The sequence below is a fragment of the Bidens hawaiensis genome, unplaced genomic scaffold (assembly GCF_021521415.1).
Source record: "Bidens hawaiensis isolate Kalapana, Puna unplaced genomic scaffold, B.hawaiensis_p1.1 tig00037771_1, whole genome shotgun sequence".
Taxonomy (NCBI): Eukaryota; Viridiplantae; Streptophyta; class Magnoliopsida; order Asterales; family Asteraceae; genus Bidens; species Bidens hawaiensis.
Window position 1 is genome coordinate 124,228 of NW_027496615.1, and position 19,053 is coordinate 143,280.

The 19,053-nt window shown below is 32.5% G+C and overlaps 3 protein-coding genes across 3 annotated transcripts; all 3 read right to left on the reverse strand.

Moving 5' to 3' along the window:
* Positions 1–315: 315 nt before the first annotated feature.
* LOC143589733 (tetraspanin-6-like) lies at positions 316–2,262 on the reverse strand. The gene is made up of 3 exons (XM_077070416.1): positions 1,755–2,262; positions 741–1,054; positions 316–548 (listed from the first exon to the last, which is right to left on the reverse strand). The coding sequence occupies exons 1-3, from the start codon at positions 2,244–2,246 to the stop codon at positions 509–511; spliced, it is 846 nt and encodes a 281-aa protein (XP_076926531.1). The 5' UTR covers positions 2,247–2,262; the 3' UTR covers positions 316–508.
* A 5,854-nt stretch (positions 2,263–8,116) lies between these two features.
* LOC143589730 (RNA pseudouridine synthase 5-like) lies at positions 8,117–12,888 on the reverse strand. The gene is made up of 14 exons (XM_077070413.1): positions 12,780–12,888; positions 12,639–12,696; positions 11,856–11,883; positions 11,721–11,767; positions 11,522–11,612; positions 11,296–11,440; positions 11,120–11,207; positions 10,395–10,479; positions 10,175–10,250; positions 9,989–10,056; positions 9,822–9,891; positions 8,926–9,004; positions 8,746–8,839; positions 8,117–8,199 (listed from the first exon to the last, which is right to left on the reverse strand). The coding sequence occupies exons 1-14, from the start codon at positions 12,886–12,888 to the stop codon at positions 8,128–8,130; spliced, it is 1,110 nt and encodes a 369-aa protein (XP_076926528.1). The 3' UTR covers positions 8,117–8,127.
* Positions 12,889–16,010: 3,122 nt separating this feature from the next.
* Positions 16,011–17,570, reverse strand: LOC143589734 (uncharacterized). The gene is made up of 2 exons (XM_077070417.1): positions 17,461–17,570; positions 16,011–16,883 (listed from the first exon to the last, which is right to left on the reverse strand). Exons 1-2 carry the CDS (start codon positions 17,563–17,565, stop codon positions 16,035–16,037), a joined length of 954 nt encoding a protein of 317 aa, XP_076926532.1. The 5' UTR covers positions 17,566–17,570; the 3' UTR covers positions 16,011–16,034.
* Between the last annotated feature and the right edge of the window lie 1,483 nt (positions 17,571–19,053).

The following is a 19,053-nucleotide window of genomic DNA, read 5'->3' on the forward strand; positions in this document are numbered from 1 at the left end:
AATTGTCATCATTACTTGTTGGAGGATTTGGCGGGCTAGGAATGAAAAGATTTTTTCGGGCAAGAGCACTAACGTGGCAGAAATGGTTGCGGATATAAAATCTTTGGGTTTTCTTTGGTACAAAAATAGATCTAAGATAGGGGTGGTGGATTGGAAAAATTGGTGTTTATTTGATGTAACGTGATTGTTGGTTTTGGTTTTTGGATTTCAGCGTCTTTCTCCGTCTTGGTGATAGTCGTTGGTTGTGTCTTTTTTTAATGAAAGTCAATTTTCAAAAAAAAAAAAAAAAAATTCACAATCATCATTTCACTTGACTTTCTAACAGAAGCAACAACAAAGAGTATTCATTCCACAAATTTTAAGACTTCCTTTACATTTTCCTGGTTACTTCTTTTAAAACTCGTGACGTGTTGCTGCCTAATTATTATAACAGATCAATAAAGAGACCGTGTTATACGGATTTAGAAACAAAACATTTTCTAATAGATCTTGAACATAAATTTACTGTTCAATAAAGCTGGCGTCTTCTCTCATGCCACCATCTCCACCTGCAAAGAGTTAAAAGTACAAAAAAAAAAAAGTCATTTCTTTGCAGTGAAAATTTTAAACCTTTTTGTTGAAAAAGTCATGTACCATTTGATATTTTCAAAAAAGATAAATATACCCTTTCTTGTAGAATCATTTTCTATGTTATTTTAATGTAAATATTGATTTTGTAATAAAGGGATGCTGATGCATACCAAAAGAAATCCCATCTTGGTCCAACTTTGGACATTCGGTTTTCGCCATAGGGGTAGTCCGTCTCGGCCCTCCTCGTGTTACGAAAGGCACAACATCCGATACAATATATGCCGATTAGAAGGAGTATCATGATAACATTGAGAATCGAGAGCTTTCGCCAGTCCCTTCTTATGTCCTCCATCACTCCAGCTTTGCATGAGTCACACTCGTAGCATAATGTGCTCGGATCGTTGCTCCATTTGTAGCAATCCATGTCTTGAGCCATCATTGACATCTCGTAGTTGCATTCACTAGACGGTTTGCAGCATCCTGACTGAGAAAAAGAGTATCAAGTACCAACACTTTATAAGTTATAGCCTACCTATATCACTATTACAAAATTGACATTTAGCGACGATCATAACCGCTGTAAATGCGTGCCAAAAGCATTTTGTGAGTGATATAGTGACGTAATATTTAGCAACGAAGTTTGTGATGAATTTTTTGGTATTTATTTAACAAAAATTGCATCAAATTTTTAATTGCAAATACTATTCTAAAACTCACTAAGAATTTAGCAAAAATATTTAAGTTTTATTCTTTATAAACATATCTAAATCATACAAGTATAAACAAGAACAATTCAAAACAATTTTTAACGTTTTTCCCTGGTACTTCTTTTGTATAGTATTACATGCTCGTAAACAAACTTTACATATAATAACAATATTCGTTTTTAAGTTATTTAATAAATGATACGTATTTTTATGTGTTAATATGTTTCTGATGCTTGAGTAATTATAATTCCAAAAAAAAATTAAATTATAACTTTAGATTCCCACATGATACATGATATACACTTTTGTGAAATATAATATATGATATATCTTTATTATCTATTTATCTATCAATAGAAAAACATTTTTAAATAATCACTTTAGTTTTAAAAAAACCAAGATTATATCACTCTTTGTAAGTTAAATAACGATAATTATTAATTAGCTCATTTATAATTATATGTAATAAATATTTACCTGTATTGGAGACATGTCTTTGGTCAAATAGTCAACAGGAGACCACATAACAATATCCCTACAAGTCTTTGATCCCAAAATACAACTCCTAACAGTCATCCAATACTTTGGATCCTCAACTCTTTCCCTTAGCCATGGTGAATAATCCTCCACCCTATACTCGTTGTACAGCCTGCCCGAAACCGCAGTTCCACCGCCCGCTCCAGTCACTACGAACCCAAAAATTGTGACAACCATCAAGGCAGCAATCAACAACAACATGACCACTAGGTAGAGCCACAAGGCCCATGCCAAGTGGAAGCATGCACCGATGAACCCGACCAAGGACACAATTAATATTATGAACCCGATGATGAGAAGCGGTGTTTGGAGGAAGTTTTCGCAGGTGGCGCTGCTTCTTGCCATCCATAACGCACCACCTATTATTGGTATGGAGGCTAGTAAGGTGAAGAGGTTTAGTAAACCTATGACAGTGTTGCTAAACCTTGACATGTTTGGTTTCCTTAATATCTTTCTCTAAAGTGTTGTGTTTTGGTTTTAAAAGGATATGTGAAGTCTTGGTATTATGCAAATGTTTGGTTTCATATTTGCTTTTTCACGCAATTTGGTAGAAGGAATTTTATGAAAAGATAGGTGAAGTGACGTGGCATGTTTGTGTTTTAATTTTGTGTAGAGTTGTGAATTGCCTAATTGGCACCTTGATAATATGGTTGTCAAGATTACTAGGTGATAGAATAAACAATTATTAAAAAGATGATATTCAACTTTGAAGTGTTGGATGAGTAATGATTTTTTGAAATATCAAACTTATCGTCTTAAATGGGTTTATTTATTTGAATAAACAAAATTTTCTTTTTTCCAAAAAAAAATTAATCTGATCAACTAATTTTATAATTACAATGAAGTGCACATTTTATTAAGGATACAAAATTAAAACCGGAACCAGAACCTTAATTAGCCAGTAAACAACTTAGTTTCGTTTAAATAATTTGAATATTAAATGTTGGCAACGGCCGTATCGTTTTTTTATCGATCAAACTTAGTAGAACCTTAACTATCGAGGTTGTCATTAGTTATTTTTATCGATCAGAACTTAATAGACAAACTCATATTTCTCTTTAAAAGCTCTTAGATTTTGTAAAAGAAAAAATCTGATGAATTCATATGACAGAAAAATATTAGAAATATTATGTTTAATCAAACGTGAGGGGATGAAAATAGTAAGAAATTAAGAATATATACTCTAAATTAATGGTTTTGGAGATAGACAAAATTTAGTGTGGCCAGAAATTTGAGATTCCATGTTATCCTCTACACATATTTAGGGAAATGCTTTTATTTCCTCAAGCCAAATCTTCAAGTTTCACATCATGTTGAAATTAGAATATAGCATAAGAATAAAAATTATTTTCATCAAATTAAATTGAACTAGTTAACGATGTTTGTATTTTAGTTTAAAATTGTTTCGGTTTTAAACATGGGGCATGTTTAAAGTCCTAAGTATAAACCTAAAACAACCTATTCTTGAAATATTTATGTACTAGCAAATCAATCAGATTAAGGTTAAAAGATACTGTTTTATAATTTGTATACACTAAGTAAAGCTTTGCCTAAAAAAATAAGAAACAAAACAAACAGAACAATAAACCCGAAGAGTTTAAGTTCTAAGTCCAATACCTTAAGGAAGGAATATATTGGGGGCAACTGGGTGAAGCTATTAAATAATTTGTCTTTTAACCATAGGACCTATTTTGCTTCTTTAGTAAGTTTATATTTTTTAACGGCAATTTAGGAAGTGTTTTACGCATGATATTTTATATGTTAAAGACTTAAAGTTAGGATGTTTACATCTTCAGAAACTCATATCCCCATAAATGTTTTTAGAGATATGCAAGTCTATCAACTTTTACATAATCCGCTCATCACAAAGAATTCATCGTCACAAGTGCACCATGATGGGTCAACTCCATGGCCGGCTAGAGGGTAGTGCCAGTCAGATCGTCGGTCGGGGCACGCAATTTTTAGGGGCTAAAATTTTTTGTATCTAAATTTTTTATATATACATTTAAAAATATGAATTGCTTCTTACCATCTTATAATTATTGGGCCTAAAATTCTTTTTTATTCATAACCCATTTAATCAAGTTTAAATTATTGGATTCAAACTAAAACTAAAACTAAAAAAATAAATAAATAAAAACCCGATGCAAAATAAAAGAAATAGCGGTCGATTGAAATTTCTCTTTGGTTCCTTCCTTCTTTGCGAATGCTGAACAACGACCAACCCAGTTGACCACCACTGTTGGTTCGCTGTTAACCACCAGACTCCTCCACGGTTGACCAAGCTAGCCAGCAAGGACCAAGCTATTTTTTTTCCAATGTTATGAGAGTTTCACGAATCAATGGTTAATCGTTAGTTATTACGGAATTTGATTTAATAATATATTTTTCTATGTTTATTGTTATAACATTAAGCCTCGCTTAAAAAAATTAGCTTATCTATTTCGTTACTCGTTAAGGCTATGGGCTTTTTTATTTCGACTCGGCCGAGGCATTTAAATACTCGGAGACGGCCCTGGTCAACTCCTAGGAAGTCTTTACCGAGACAATAAAAAACAAATCCGTGAGTGTCTTGTAAGAAAAGCAGACAATATTGGTGGTATGAGATGGCATATGTTGCAAATAGTATCAAAGCCACTCATGTTCTATTTTGTTTACGATCGTGGGGCAAATCTCATTGGGGACGATGAGTCACAAAAGGGATGTTGGTAACACCCTTGAAAAATCTCACATCGTTCACTTCTGTCTACAAGAGAGATATTGGGTCATAAGGAATTCTCTACTTCAAATATCACTAAAAGGCTTTTACGCTTAATGGTAGTGGATAAGAGAACTTCACAGTTAAGCATGCTCAGCTGTGACTTGTGAATGATACCAAGATGGATGATCTCCTGGAAGTCTTCACAAAGGAAACCAAAAACAAATTAGGGAACTGCATATGGATTAAGCGAATAAAAATTATGGCATGAGAGGTCGGGTGTTACAAAAGGTTTAAAGATTAGTCACTCTAAGATTGGGTATCTAGCTGTTAATGTCAACAGTGTAAACGTCGAGAAAGACGCTCAAATTACCATCAAAGGATAGCCAACTAAGTTTAAGCATTTAGAATTTTTAAAATACTTAAACTTGTCTAGGTAGGATGATGTATGTAGATAGCAGTCACAAGAATATTGTTTGAAAGGAGCTTCCCAACTAAATTAGACCGATTGTGTAACATGCATAGATTGCTGATCCCAGCAAGAAGACACATTACCATAAGTTGTACGTAGAATGGATGAGGATGTTGAAGTGGATTTGTGGGCACACAAGGTTGGCTAGTATATCAGATAAATAAGTGAGAGGGGATCGAGATGGTTTTAGTTTAGGGTGAGTGCTCAGGATGAGATTTGTTATATTTGCACCTTTCTAACGACATGATCGAGGATAGGAATATTATCTTATCTTTCTCCTAAAAGCTTAGCTTTACCGATACTTTGTGGTCTTTGTATGTTACATTTACCTTGTTTGTGTGTTACTATGATGTTTTATGTGTACTATCATACTTTTCATGAGTCTTAGTGTTGGTAAATTATTAATACCGTGTATAGTTTCTTTTATTTATTGTTTAGATTTCATGTGAAATACAACATGCTTCTAATCTACTTTTCATGTCAATATTGGGTTTTGGAGCTAAGCGACTTTCTGGAAGTAGCACCTATTTTAAAAATAGATGTATGGTTTGTTACTTTGTTTACATCACATCTGTCAAACCTTACTAATAGCTCGGTTATTAATGAGATTTTACTAGTAATGATTGTTGTAGCATGATCTAGTATGTATGAGAAATTTAATGTAACTAGATCAAACAAGATTTTGTTGATATTCAAGAGATCGCGAAGTTGGCCGATTATGGGCATACATACATCAAGGAATATTTAAATGTCTATGGGTGTCCTCCTCTTATCTTGTTCAATATGCTTGCCTTTCATGATGCTCTTTGGCTCCACTAATTTTGCTTTTAGTGGGAATCCAAATATTCATTTTGGTTAATTATTCTATTATCTTTATTTATAAATAATTTCAGAAAAAGCTATATAAAACCCAAGATTCTCAAAAACAAACATTAGATCAGTATAACTAAAATACTCCACAATGTGTGACAAAATGATTAAATTAAGCTTCTTAATTATAATTTAAATACACTTGCTTTTTCATAATTATCTACCCACTAAAATTGAAAGCATTTATATCTACATATTCTAATAAAGTAAAATAAATAAGGACACTTGTCATGTTTTAATTAATTCTTACAATTTTTTCCCTTCAAAACTAATATACCCTAATATATGTAATAAATCAATAATTATTCACTTTCTTTTTACACTATGTTTATATAATATTTATATATTTTTATAAATATAAATATTAAAATATTATTTTACTATATATTTCAAAATACTTGGTGAATTCCAAAAATCAACAACAAATCATGTTTCTCAAATGAAAATTGTTTCGGGTTTTTTGTGGAAGTTAAATTTGATTTTATGAGTCAAAAGTTGGTAACTAGATTGTTTGGTACAAGTTAACTACATTTAGTTCAAAATTTGTTACGAGTCAAAAATGAAAATTTTGCATATTTTTAAAAGTTTGAGAATGCAAAATAGATTTATTGTCAAATTTGTTATGGGTTTAAAGTGTTGACTTTAAAATGTCAAAAGTTTGAAAGTTAGAATTTTAAACATGATTCGGGTTTCAAGTTTATTTTTAAGGGCATTTTTTTAAATAATCAAAAGGTTCAGAATTTGATAAATTGACTATTTTTCCCTCAACTATTAAAACTTAAGAAAATTGCGAACACTTTCAACATGCCACCCTCATGCCTATCAATGCTTCTAACTTTTATCAAATTTCAAATATTTATGTCAACATTAATTTTTCCTTTAATGGTGATCAGAACGTTGTATGGGAAGCATGTCATGCAAAACTATGCTCATATGAAACAAAATATTCACAAAATTGAATGTGTTAACATGTTATTTTTTATGTTGTCATTATGACAAAGTCGAGAAGTCCTCTGAAACGTATTAAAAACTTTTTTATGGCGTAGTTCAGAAAAACATAATTCTTGAAGAACATTCATTGTTACAATTAATATCATACTTTCCTTTAATGGGTGGTAAATTGATAAATATATCAATAAAGGTAACGCCTCTTTTGTATTTAGGCTGAGTGGTTAGAACTACTATCGTATGAGAAGTCTTATTTTCGAAATTGGTTCATAACCAAAATTCTTTCAATTATACATATATGACACCGAGAATGAATTTTTCAATAGAAAGAAGCATCATCGAGTACGATTTTGCACGGACATTTTTTTATTAGATTCATTAAAAAAAACCATTTTGTGATATAAATAAAATCAATTTATGACATATTGTATAGATACAAGTACAGATGTAATACATTTTTTTTCATATACGCTATATAATTATTTGCTTTACTTATAATTTTATAATTTGAATTATCCCCGTGTATAGCACGGACTCTAAAACTAGTATATATAAACGAGAATTCCTAAGAGGGTTCCTTTTGTTTTAAAATGCAAAATTTGCAATATTATTCGGGTTCTTACCATTTACAAGGGTTTCACAATACGTTAAAAAAGGTGTTCCAAGTTAAAGTTCAATAAGATGTCAATACTTAAAAACGATGCGTTAAAAACGGAAAATGAAAAATATGAACTGAGTTTAGCCTGCTGCACATAGCTCATTACACAAATCAGTTTTGTTTGACGCAATTAACCGGTCATTTAGCATTATAATTGTGTATCATTGCAACTACTTTTATCATTTATTACAAAGAACGGGTAGTTTCAAATTTTAAGCTATATAGGTTGCAATTTAGTTCTAAGTGTTGTTTTTCTATGTCAACAGCCATATTTTGCTTCTGGTCTGATTCGTGTTGATGTTACTACCACAAACGGATTTGTTATTACGTTGTATATAGCTACATTTTGAGCATACTCGATTAACTAATGGCATAATGTTTTAAGAAATGATAATGGTGGTTTAGCCCCACACTGACTAGATGATGCACTTGCAATTGATAATGTATTATTCTTGTACTTAAGGATCATCGAATATGTCTTTAAACCTCGTCCATCTACAGTGTACTTTCTCCAAATAGAAAACTATAAATAAACAACTTTTAAGATATCACTGGCCCAAAAATAACAGATCCACTCATCTGGCCCAACTAGAGATTTAAAAAAAACAATATCTTATTAATAATATATTTAAAACACAAGAAGCTTGCTAATGGTCAAAAATAAGGATCAGAGCAATATGTTTTGTTCATTCTCATAACTCAAGAAGGAAGGCGGTAATGGTGCGGTTATTTTTAACTCCTGCAAACAAGCAAGTCCGTAAATCTAAATATAATAAGCAAGTTAAAGATTTATGTTGTTTTCTTCAAAGATTCATAAAACAGAAAACCTTTAAAAGCTGAAAACTAGAAACATTTGTGCTATTTTTGTATTTTGAAGCATTAGATTTGACATTTCGAATTCAGAAAGTTGGGATTTGTTAAGGGAGCCTGTTAAAAAAAACTTGGTTAAGAAGGGAAAGGGTTGAACTAGACCCAGAATGTATATTATTTTTTTTGTTTTTGCAACCGCTCAGATGGCTTTGTTCAAGATATATAGATTAGTATTTACGTTACACATTTTGAGAATCATAAACGTTAAATGTTTACAAAATCCAAGAAAAAAATACAAAACAAAACAAAAAAAAAAGATGTCTGTGGTCAACCCATTTTGGCATAAATTACCCGTTCGGATCTGTTAGGGCAGACTAAATAACTCAAGATTTTGAAATTTGAAAAACTAACCCAAAAGTTGATCACAGAAAACACGACATCGGAGTATAAATATAACAATTTGAGCATATAATACCTCATTTGTGATTGGATGACAAATAACTAATTGATGAGCATGCAAGAAGTAACCGCAGTCTCCAGGAACAGGATTTGCAGGCCTCTGATACCCTCTAAAATGAATATAAAGATTTAAACCAATTGTATTGATCTCTTGACCATTGCGGAAACATAATAAGACTTTATAAAACAGTGTTACCCGTCTTCTGCAAATGTTTCATCTACAGTTTCATGCACAGAGCACTGTGGTTTCCCACCAGTAAGATAAAGTGGATCACCTGCCAATAAGAAATGTAAAAACCATTAATTCCATAAGAGGTTGTTATATACAGTTTTTAAAATCTAAGTCACTTGCTCTCTTGATCATTTGATAACAAATTTATGAAATTATGAGCACAACCCTTTTTCATGGAAAAAGATGTTAAGACTAATCAATGTTAGTTCACATACAAAATGGTTTAGGTTAAGACTAATTATGAGCCTTATGTGGTTATTTCTTAATTATGTTGGTTTATATAATTTTTGGAGTCGCATTTCAGGTTAAGATATTGTCTTTATCTTGTTTCCTATTTGAGTTGGTTTAGGTTTTAATTTTCAGTTTATATAATACAAAAAGAGCTGACCATAAACTTGAGTAAATTGTGTTTTGTGTTTCTGTTTAATCGACTTGTGCCATTAAAAGATGGACCTTCAATTTGGAGTTCTATATGCCATCTACTTTGACCCGTTCACATCTTAACCAAGTTCTTTTTTAACTTGACCGTAATTTTTCATGTTCATATATAACTTCAACTTGACCAAGTTTTTAACTTGATGATACGCCAATGGTCAACTTGATGGTTTTCTACTTGGGTTTAAATACTGTTTATTCGTTAACACTTAACAGTATAAACAAAGGGTTGATGATACACCATTTCAACTTGATGACACGCCATCTACTTGTGCCATTAAAAGACGGATCTTCTTTGTTTCTTTAACTTGACAATGATTTTTCATGTTCGTATATAACTTATTGTGAAGAAAAATAGTTTTCATAGAAAAGGGACACAAAATGAAAAGAAAACATAATAACTAGTCAGGGTTTCAAAAGCAAACCTATCAAAGGGTGTCCAATGAACGAAAGATGAATTCGGATTTGGTGGGGCCTACCAGATTGAATCTCCACCTATTCGCATTGCCAAAAAAACACAAAAGCATGAATACTACATATATAGACACAAACGAACAGTCGAAAACACAACTCTACAATTAGAAATCCAAACCTGAACGACAGTGAGGTTATTTTCAATCTCTCTCTTCAAAACACGAACTTTGCTCAATGCAGGTTTTCCTATATAAAGAAAGACAAAAGCAAAGGATAATAATTATCCAAAAGATTAACATTGACCATTATTTAATGTTTTCCAATATTTTTAATAGTATTATTGCCTAAAGAAAGCATTACAGACCTGAAGGAGAAGCAACATATAATCCTTTAGCAACACCAGGATACTTCACTGTTCCAATTGGCTCATCAATCACAACCTGTAACATTACATGGTGTGTTTATATTGTCATACTATGATTCAAGAAAAATGACATATATGAAAATTTAAGATAAAAGCAGTGGTTACTTTTTTATTAAACAGAAATAGAATTAAAAAAAAACAGATCGTTCAAAACTTTCACCTCATCATCGTTTATAATTCCACTTGCTAGTGCCCTGTATATCTTAGACATTTTTCCAGCCTTGTTCACCTCATTGTTGACTTTTCTGCCACATAAAGATTTTGTTAGGCCTGTAAACGGAACAAGTTCAATGAATTGTTCGGTGGGAAGTTGATTTATTTAAATGAGCACGAACAAATATTTTTGTTCATTTAGTCTTGCCCAGTCATTTATGTTTGTGAAAATTCGTTTACATTCATTTGTTTATGTTCGTTCATTTACATTTATTTAAGTTAGCTTGTTTATGTTCCATTAATATTTTCATTAGAAGTTTTAGGCCCATTGCAATTTAGTCTAATTTTAATAACTTTTTTGGGCCCAACGCACTAGTGTTCAAATTTACTTTTAATAGATTTTATCTCAGTTATGTTCGCTCATCTATTTTCAGCTGCGTTCGCTCATTTACTTTCATGAGCCATTTGTGAAGTGTTAACAAACAAAAACGCTAATTTTCGGAACAAGTTAACAGAACAAGAAAACCATGTTCGTTTAATTGATATCATGTTCAATCGTTTGCTCAGTTAAAGTTAAACGAACAAACACAAACTTGCTCCTTTCATGTTCGTTCGGTTCATATACAAGCCTAGATTTTGTTATTAAAGCTCAGAATTTACCAACTAGGCAACTACACAAAATTACAAATTCATCAAAATCAAAAGTAAATGATTTCCATTTTCTTCACTAACCTGTTATCAACAACCGCTGATGTTTTGTCAGCAAAAAGAGCTGCAAGCCGAGTTTTCGCAACCTTTGTTTTTGCACAAAGTAATATTCCTATTAACAATGTAAACGGCTTATATCAATTTCCAAAATCACACTGTATCTAAATTCTAAATTATAAGCAACAATTAGAAAATGCTACCTGATGTACCTCTTCCAAGCCTATGAACTGGAACAGGACACAATTCTTGATTCTTTGTACGCCATTCAAGCTGTGTAAGTACAGTTCGTTGCTGAAATAGTCCCGCGGGTAAAACTTGTAGACCAGATGGTTTATTTAGAGCAATCTGAAACATCCCAATATATATCTAAAAAACATTCATAACACTAGATCTAAAGGAGAAAACATCAGTTTAAGATTCAAGTACCAAATGATCATCTTCAAACAAAACTTCAAGCAAGTATGGTGCATATGGTTCTTTCCATGGCCGTCTGTGATATACTAGTTCTGTACCAGTTCTATCAAATACAAAGTTACAATAATGTTAAAAGAATAAAATCTAGTGAAGAATGTCTAATTTGTATATAAAATAAATAATATAGCTATTGCTGGTAGGAATGGATAACCTGAGAAGAGTGTTTGGATCAGTAATAACTTTTCCATCGACTGTTATCTGCAATGTGCCACAAAAGCCGTCACTTGAAGAAACACAGTTTCAGTCAAAGGTGAAACTGTAACAGCAGCAATGTACAGATACCAACCTGACCATTTTCAATCCTCTGCAACCAACTGCTCCGTTTTTAGTACTAAGAAGATACAACATATACATATAATAGGAGCACAAACAAGCCAAGCCGGTCGTGAGCTACTCAAGATTGGCTCACTAAAAGCTTGAACCAACCTGAGCTTAAACAAGCTTGAGCCCAAGCTCGACCCTCAAAACAAGCTTGTTTATTAAACAACCCTGAGCCCGAGTTTCACTTGCTGAGCTCGAGCCTATTATTGTATAATTCATATTTAAAATATTAAATATATATATATTTATATAATAATAATAATAAAATAAAATTATGATTATGATAAAAGCAAGTTAAATAATTGATATATAATAAAAAAAATGGAGCCCAAGCTTAAAAAACTACTCACGAGAGCTCGAGCCTAGAGGTGGGCAAATAAATCGGTTAACCGAACCGGTTTGAAACCGATTATGTAGAAATCGGTTTGGAACCAATTAAAACCGTAGGTTCGGAACTGGTTTGTAATTTTTTCCACTAAAACCGGTTAACCGAACCGAAACCGGCTGGTCAAAACCCGAACCGGAACCGATCGTAACATTGTAACAAACCGGTTTCAACCCAAACCGAAACTGATCAAAACCGGTTTTGACTTTTGTTGACCAAACTGAACCAGTTATAACCCAAACCGGTTTTTAAGTTTTAAACCGGTTTGTGCACCTATACTCGAGCCTAGACGAGTCGGCTCATTTACACTCCTAAACCCTAAAAAAAGTATGAAGGATTGAATTGAAGGGAAGCTTAGCTAACCCTAGCGTAGGAGCTGAGGTTTGATATCTGAGAGAGTAAAACTCAATTAACGTCAAACCTGCAACCACAATCCAATCAAATCAAGAGATTTAAAATGGAGTTCACTCGTTAGTTATTAATAAGGGAAGGAATTGAATAGACCGGAATCAGGTGAGCGGACAATATCACGGTAAGTAAGACCGTCGTTCAACTCCGGCCAAGCCTCCCCAAACGTCGCCGGAGATGGAGCCTCTGCATTGTTCCTTGACATTATTATTATTATTATTATTATTATTATTATAACGTTTCAAGTTTAAAAATGTCATATGAAATACACACTCCTATGCAAACCGAGCTTTCGTTGAAATGTATCGGGAAGTTTGTTTACGTTCTTTATTAATAAACGAACAAGCATGAATAAAAAATTTATGTTTGTTTAATTAAACGAACGAATACATTAGGGATGACAATGAAACCCGAACCCGATGGAAAAACCTGAAACCCAACATAAATGGGACGGGTAATATCCGACCCGTTAGGGTTTAGGACGGGTTTGGGATTTCTAATATACCCGATAACATAGACCCATTTACCTGATTATATACCCGATATAACTTATTATATTATATTATATTATATATATATATATATAGGGGTGATATCTAGAGAGAATTAGAGAACTAATAAAAACTATTTTCAACTTTTTTTAAAAAAATATTTTGCGATTTTTTTTCTTTTCTCCTTCTAATAAGATAATATTGCTCTTAAAAAAAACAAAAAAAAACCGGCAATGTAGTGCATATATGCACTAATGTGTATTGCATATGTACAATAGTGTTTTATTGCATACAATACAACACAATTGCATTATACAATACACATTATTGAATATATGCAAATACAAGCACTAATAATTGTACTCAAAACAAACTATCGCATATACGTAATACAACACTAATGCACATATGCACTATATTGTTTTTTTGGTATTTTTGTATATAATATAACACTATTGCAAAAATTGCAAATATGTTATTCAACATTATTGCACATATCAAAATACACACTAGTGCACATATGCAATAAAAAAAGTCGATGTATTGCATATGTGCACTACTACGAGTTTTTTTTTTATTTTCTTTTTATTTTTTTTATATTTTTCGAGTAAATGGTAACAAAATATAAGAATAATGACAAAAAACGGAAATTTAAAAATATTTTTTTTAATTAAATTAAAAATATTTCTTTATTAGTTCTCTCTTTAAGAAGGAGTTCTCTCTTGATCCTCTCCCTATATATATATATATATATATATATATATATGTAGGGGTGGGTTCTAGTGAAAACTCCTCTTAAAGAGAAAACTTAAAAACTCTTAAAAACTTCTAAAAAACTATTTTTAACTTTTTAAAAAAAAAAATTTTGAAGTTTCTTTTTTTTCCATTATTCTTATATGTGGTTCAAAAAAAAAACTTGTCGGTAACCTCGTCGGTATAGTGCGCATGTGTAATAGTGTGCATTATATATATGCAAAAGTGTTTGTATTGCATAGAATACAACACTATTGCACATATTTGATAAACACTATTGTATATATGCAATATAAGACTAATACACACATTGAATACACATTAGTACGTATGTGTAATACAATATTAACGCACATGTGCATCACATGTGCGTTTTATTTTATTATTATTTTTTTCCATATAATACAATACTACTACACATATACAATACACAAATATTGAATATATGCAATAAAACACTATTAAACTCAAAAATACATAGTAATACACATGTGTAATACAACGGTATCGCACAGTAATACGTATGTGCATTACAGCGGTTTTTTTTGTTTTTTTTTTTATTTTTTTCGAGTGAAATATAAGAAAATATAAGAATAATGTCTAAAACAGAATTTTGAAAATATTTTTTTTATTTTTAATTAAAAATAATTCTTTAAGAGTTTTTTATTTTCTCTCTAAGGGTGAGTTTTCTCTTGATCCTCTTCCTATATATATATATATATATACACACACACACATACACTATATTCCAAATATATTATCTGTCGAAATTTGTTTATGTCAATTATTTGAGATATTTAACTTTATGGTAACCATCTTTGTAATCGATTAGTTTTATTTTGTCAAAATCTCGATAGAAACCCGACGGGTTTTTAGCCGGGTATACCCGACGGGTAATTACCCGATTAAAACCCAACGGGTTTGGGATGGGTTTGGGATGAACTTTTATAACCGGGTACGGGTTTGGGAATACCTAAACCCGACCCATTGCCATCCCTAGAACACATGCTTCGTTCGTTTATTTATGTTCATATGTTCGTTTACATATTAACAGAAAATAATTGAATATTATTTTGAAGAGTCATCTACTTAATTCTTTTATATTTGTTCGTTTGTGTTTATTTAATTGTGTACACTTATGTTGGTTTATGTTTGTTGGGTTCATTTACATTTGTTCATATATGTTCATTTTTGTTTGTTTATCTTTGTTCGGTTACGTTTGTTTGGAATTTAAACAAACAAACATAAACGAACACGAACATGTTCATTTTTTAAAAACATGATCACGAACACTTATTTCGAACATGTTCATCTTTTAAAAACATGAACACGAACACAAAATAAGTGTTCGTGATCGTGTCCGTTTAAAGTTAAAAGAATGAACACGAACATGCTCTTGTCTGTGATCGTTTGGTTCATTTACAGGCCTAAACACTCCGAAAATATTTGCAAATAAATGTAATTTCATGCACTTCAATGAAATACATTTTCTATTATTATATGATCCTCATACACCATCATGGATCTTCATACCCTACTTTTTGCCTATACTGGCAAAAAGTAGGGTATGAAGATCCATGATGGTGTATGAGTATCTTATGCCTTTCTATTTTTCGAGCAGCATACTAACGAATAAAAGGTGCATAGTTAACTAAGGTATAGGTAGCAGATAGATACTTAAACTCAGAACTAAACAATAGGCAACGTTAATTCAATATACAAACACCCGAACTAGTCGTTTAGCAATTCGAAACGCGAACTGAGATACAGAAACCACCACTTAATTTAGCCTAGGCTCTGAAAACACCATTCAAACTTGCTGGTTTGAACTAGCATGGAAGAATCAACCTAACTCATAATCCAATGAGATAAATTAACCAAGGAAGCTTTATCATAAATAACCACACACTCCATTCATTACAAAACATATGTTGAATACATATACAAGAGATTATTATTTATAATAAATGTAACTCAAATAAACAAGGAGTCTCAAGTTGAAACTCAGTAGAACACTGCATGTGCTGATAATCTTATAACTCATATAATACAACATACAAAAAAACATTCTTTATAATTCCTACAACAATTGTACAAATGTAGTAGCTCAAGAAACCGGCCTAATCGCCTGCAGAGACCTGGACTCCAACTCGAACGACTCGCCACAATGTCCACCCGTAACTGCCACTAGATGGTCTGTGCCAACCTTCGCTTTAAGCCGATACCGTTCAGCCCGGGACCCAATCACTTGACCCAAAACCGAAGCTGCTAACGTAAACGCCATAGCGGATTTGGGCATCAAAACCGACTTTCTAAGCATGGCTATAAACGGGACCGCAGCATGGACCGCTGCAAACCACGAAGGTGAGAATTTCTCCGTGTGTTCTCTCCACATTCCTAACGGTACATTAGCCGCCATGCCCATAACACCAATCACGAGCACCTTTGTGGGCAACGCTTGGGGCCGGAGGTTCTTTGCAAATGCGGTTTTGGCTAGAGCAGCCCGAGCTGCCACTATGACAGGCGGGCACCGGTAGTTTATACCGGTTGGCGGTTTAAATACATTAGCCACTATTGGTAACACATTAGTGACTGATCTATAGGACTTAGCCATTGGGCATTTTCCATTTTGTAACCACTCTTCACCCAATGCTTCATGATTGTTATTATTATTATTATTACTTCTCTTGGATGGTTTATGTTTTTGTTGATGATTTTTAAACATATTATTGAATGCATCGAAACCGAAGGCCCCACCAAAACCCGAGAGGCTGATTGTGGCCGCTCTGGCGGCTAATGGGTGAAACTGTTGTGGAGGTGGCTTGGACCTTTTGTTTTGAGGAGCGTGTGATGATGGGTCCGAAAGTGGGACCACGCCGTTTTGACCGTGGAAAAGTCTAAACGCTGAGTCAAAACTGGGACCGTCTTCGAATATAGGACCTTTGGTTCCTCGTACCTGAACCACGAGAAAAGAAACACTAAGAATATGCTCCAAAAGGGTATTTTAGACATTTAAACTAGTTCCTTGTATCTAGGGGTGTGAATTTCTGACACAACACGAAATTCATTCGGGGTAAGGGATTAGTGTCAATGAGTTCCAGTTAGTTTTTGAGTCGAATCAGTTTAGCTAAACGGGTCATGTTTGTGTCAACCTGGCGGGTTGACCCGCTTAATCTGTTTATTTTATTTTATTTTTTTTAAATGCGTTTTATGGCAATATTTAAAACTTAAAAGAGAAATTGGCATACGATTTTATAATTAAAATGCAGCTATACATTTGATTTTTTTTTTGTTATAAAATTATAACTTTAAAGTAGTGATTGTGAAAAAATATATATATTCAAAAGTAGTTACAAATTCGGGTTAAGCGGGCCATGTTTGTGTCAACCAACGAATAGGCGTGTGGTGTTCAGGTAAACTGGTTATGTACTGAACAGCACGGTGATTGAGCATATACGATAAAAGATAACATACACAGCTTTTAATTGAATTAAAATCACTATATTGAAGGATATAAATCGAAGGTAACATACCGGCAATGGAATATGCACCGATGAAGAAAAAGAGAAACTAGTTGGCTCGTTAATGTTACGCAAAAATGGGCAGCTAACAATATTATGTCGGGATTCCTCGGCCATATTTTTCTACAGGAAGTTGAGTTTGATCTGCATACAAAAAAGAAGGTAACTCAATACAAACTGTCTAATTAATTAACAAATAATTGGTCTAAAACTCCAACTGAAACAAAACCCATGATCAAATAGAGAATAAGGTGTAATTAGATGATACCTTGAAGATGAATAATGAATAGGAGATGAAAGAAAGAATATAAAAAATGGAGGAGTATGAAAGGGAAGAACATGTGTTATATATAACAGCGTGATGTGCACACGCACTTGGTTGACTTTGACCAATCAAGAACCTTTCCAATTGATTTGGGTCAAATGTTGGGTGCTTCTTTTGTTTTTATTTATATTTATATTTTCTTATTATTATTATTATTATTATTATTATTAATTAGGGAAAGACCAGACCCTTTCTTAATTGAGCAGCCTGCCTTTGACAATTCACTCCACATGTTCTGGATGCCTGCATGCTTACCTGATCCTACTATTTTTATTTTTAGTTATCATGAAAAATGTGTTTTTTTTTCTAGTTTTAAAAAATGGAAACTTGTATGTTAGTATATAAGATTTGAAGCCACTTTAATAATAAAACTCATCATGGTTTCAAAACACTGTTTTCGGGTTCTACCACGTTTAGTTAAACATGTTTAGTTTGGACTGACTGGCAGCGGCAAGTAGGGGCTGTTCATGAGTCGAGCCGAACCGAGTGAAGGCTTGCTCGTTGCTTGGCTCGTTTACAACCGAACCGAACCGAACGCTTGAAATTCGAACCGAGCAAAAAATGAAACGAGCCAAAATCGAATCGAGAATTTTTCGATCGAACATCGAGCGATTTCAAGCATTTTTTTTTATTTCTTTTTCACTTTAAATTTTTCGATAAGAAACAAGTTTGAATGTTGTAAATAATATATTTTGTAACCAAATTAGTAGTTTTTCGACAAACGTATAATATGTTGTAAATTTTTAGGAAAAAGAAGTTTGAAGTGAGATATAATGAACATGTAAACAAACTTTTAGCATTCAGAAAACTTGAATCGAACTAATAAAACTATAAAATTGACGGAATAGAAAAAATTTAAAAGGGTTTAAAAAATTGTATACTTAATTATATATAAAATAAATTAAAAATATTCGAGCCGAACAGAACCGAGCAGACCTTTGCTCGTTGCTTGGCTCGTTTACAAACCGAACCGAGCATAACGGCTTGTTTACAATCGAGCGAAAAAACGAGCGAGCATTTTCTGAGCAAATTTCGAGCGAGCGACGAGCTAATTCGAGCGTCGAGCGGTTTGAACGGCCCTAGCGGCAAGTTGACCCATCTAAGATGTTTATTTTTATTTGTATTTAAAAATATATAGGTTTATGCTATATTTCTAAAAAGTCAAGAGTATTTTACGGCATAATTTAATAACTAAAAGAAAAACTTACATATGTTATAAATTGTCATTATAAATTATCATTACTTTCTCTAAAACTTTGTATAGTTTGATATATGTATAC

Coding starts and splice junctions, on each gene's coding strand:
- LOC143589733 (XM_077070416.1), bottom strand. CDS start 2,246: ATGTCAAGGTTTAGCAACACTGTCATAGGTTTACTAAACCTCTTCACC. Junction 1,055..1,754: donor AAGACATGTCTCCAATACAG/GTAAATATTTAT, acceptor TCTTTTTCTCAG/TCAGGATGCTGCAAACCGTC. Junction 549..740: donor CCAAGATGGGATTTCTTTTG/GTATGCATCAGC, acceptor AACTCTTTGCAG/GTGGAGATGGTGGCATGAGA.
- LOC143589730 (XM_077070413.1), bottom strand. CDS start 12,888: ATGTCAAGGAACAATGCAGAGGCTCCATCTCCGGCGACGTTTGGGGAG. Junction 9,005..9,821: donor CATTGGACACCCTTTGATAG/GTTTGCTTTTGA, acceptor TCTTATTGGCAG/GTGATCCACTTTATCTTACT. Junction 8,200..8,745: donor GTCATCCAATCACAAATGAG/GTATTATATGCT, acceptor GCTTGTTTGCAG/GAGTTAAAAATAACCGCACC.
- LOC143589734 (XM_077070417.1), bottom strand. CDS start 17,565: ATGGCCGAGGAATCCCGACATAATATTGTTAGCTGCCCATTTTTGCGT. Junction 16,884..17,460: donor CGGTGCATATTCCATTGCCG/GTATGTTACCTT, acceptor CTCGTGGTTCAG/GTACGAGGAACCAAAGGTCC.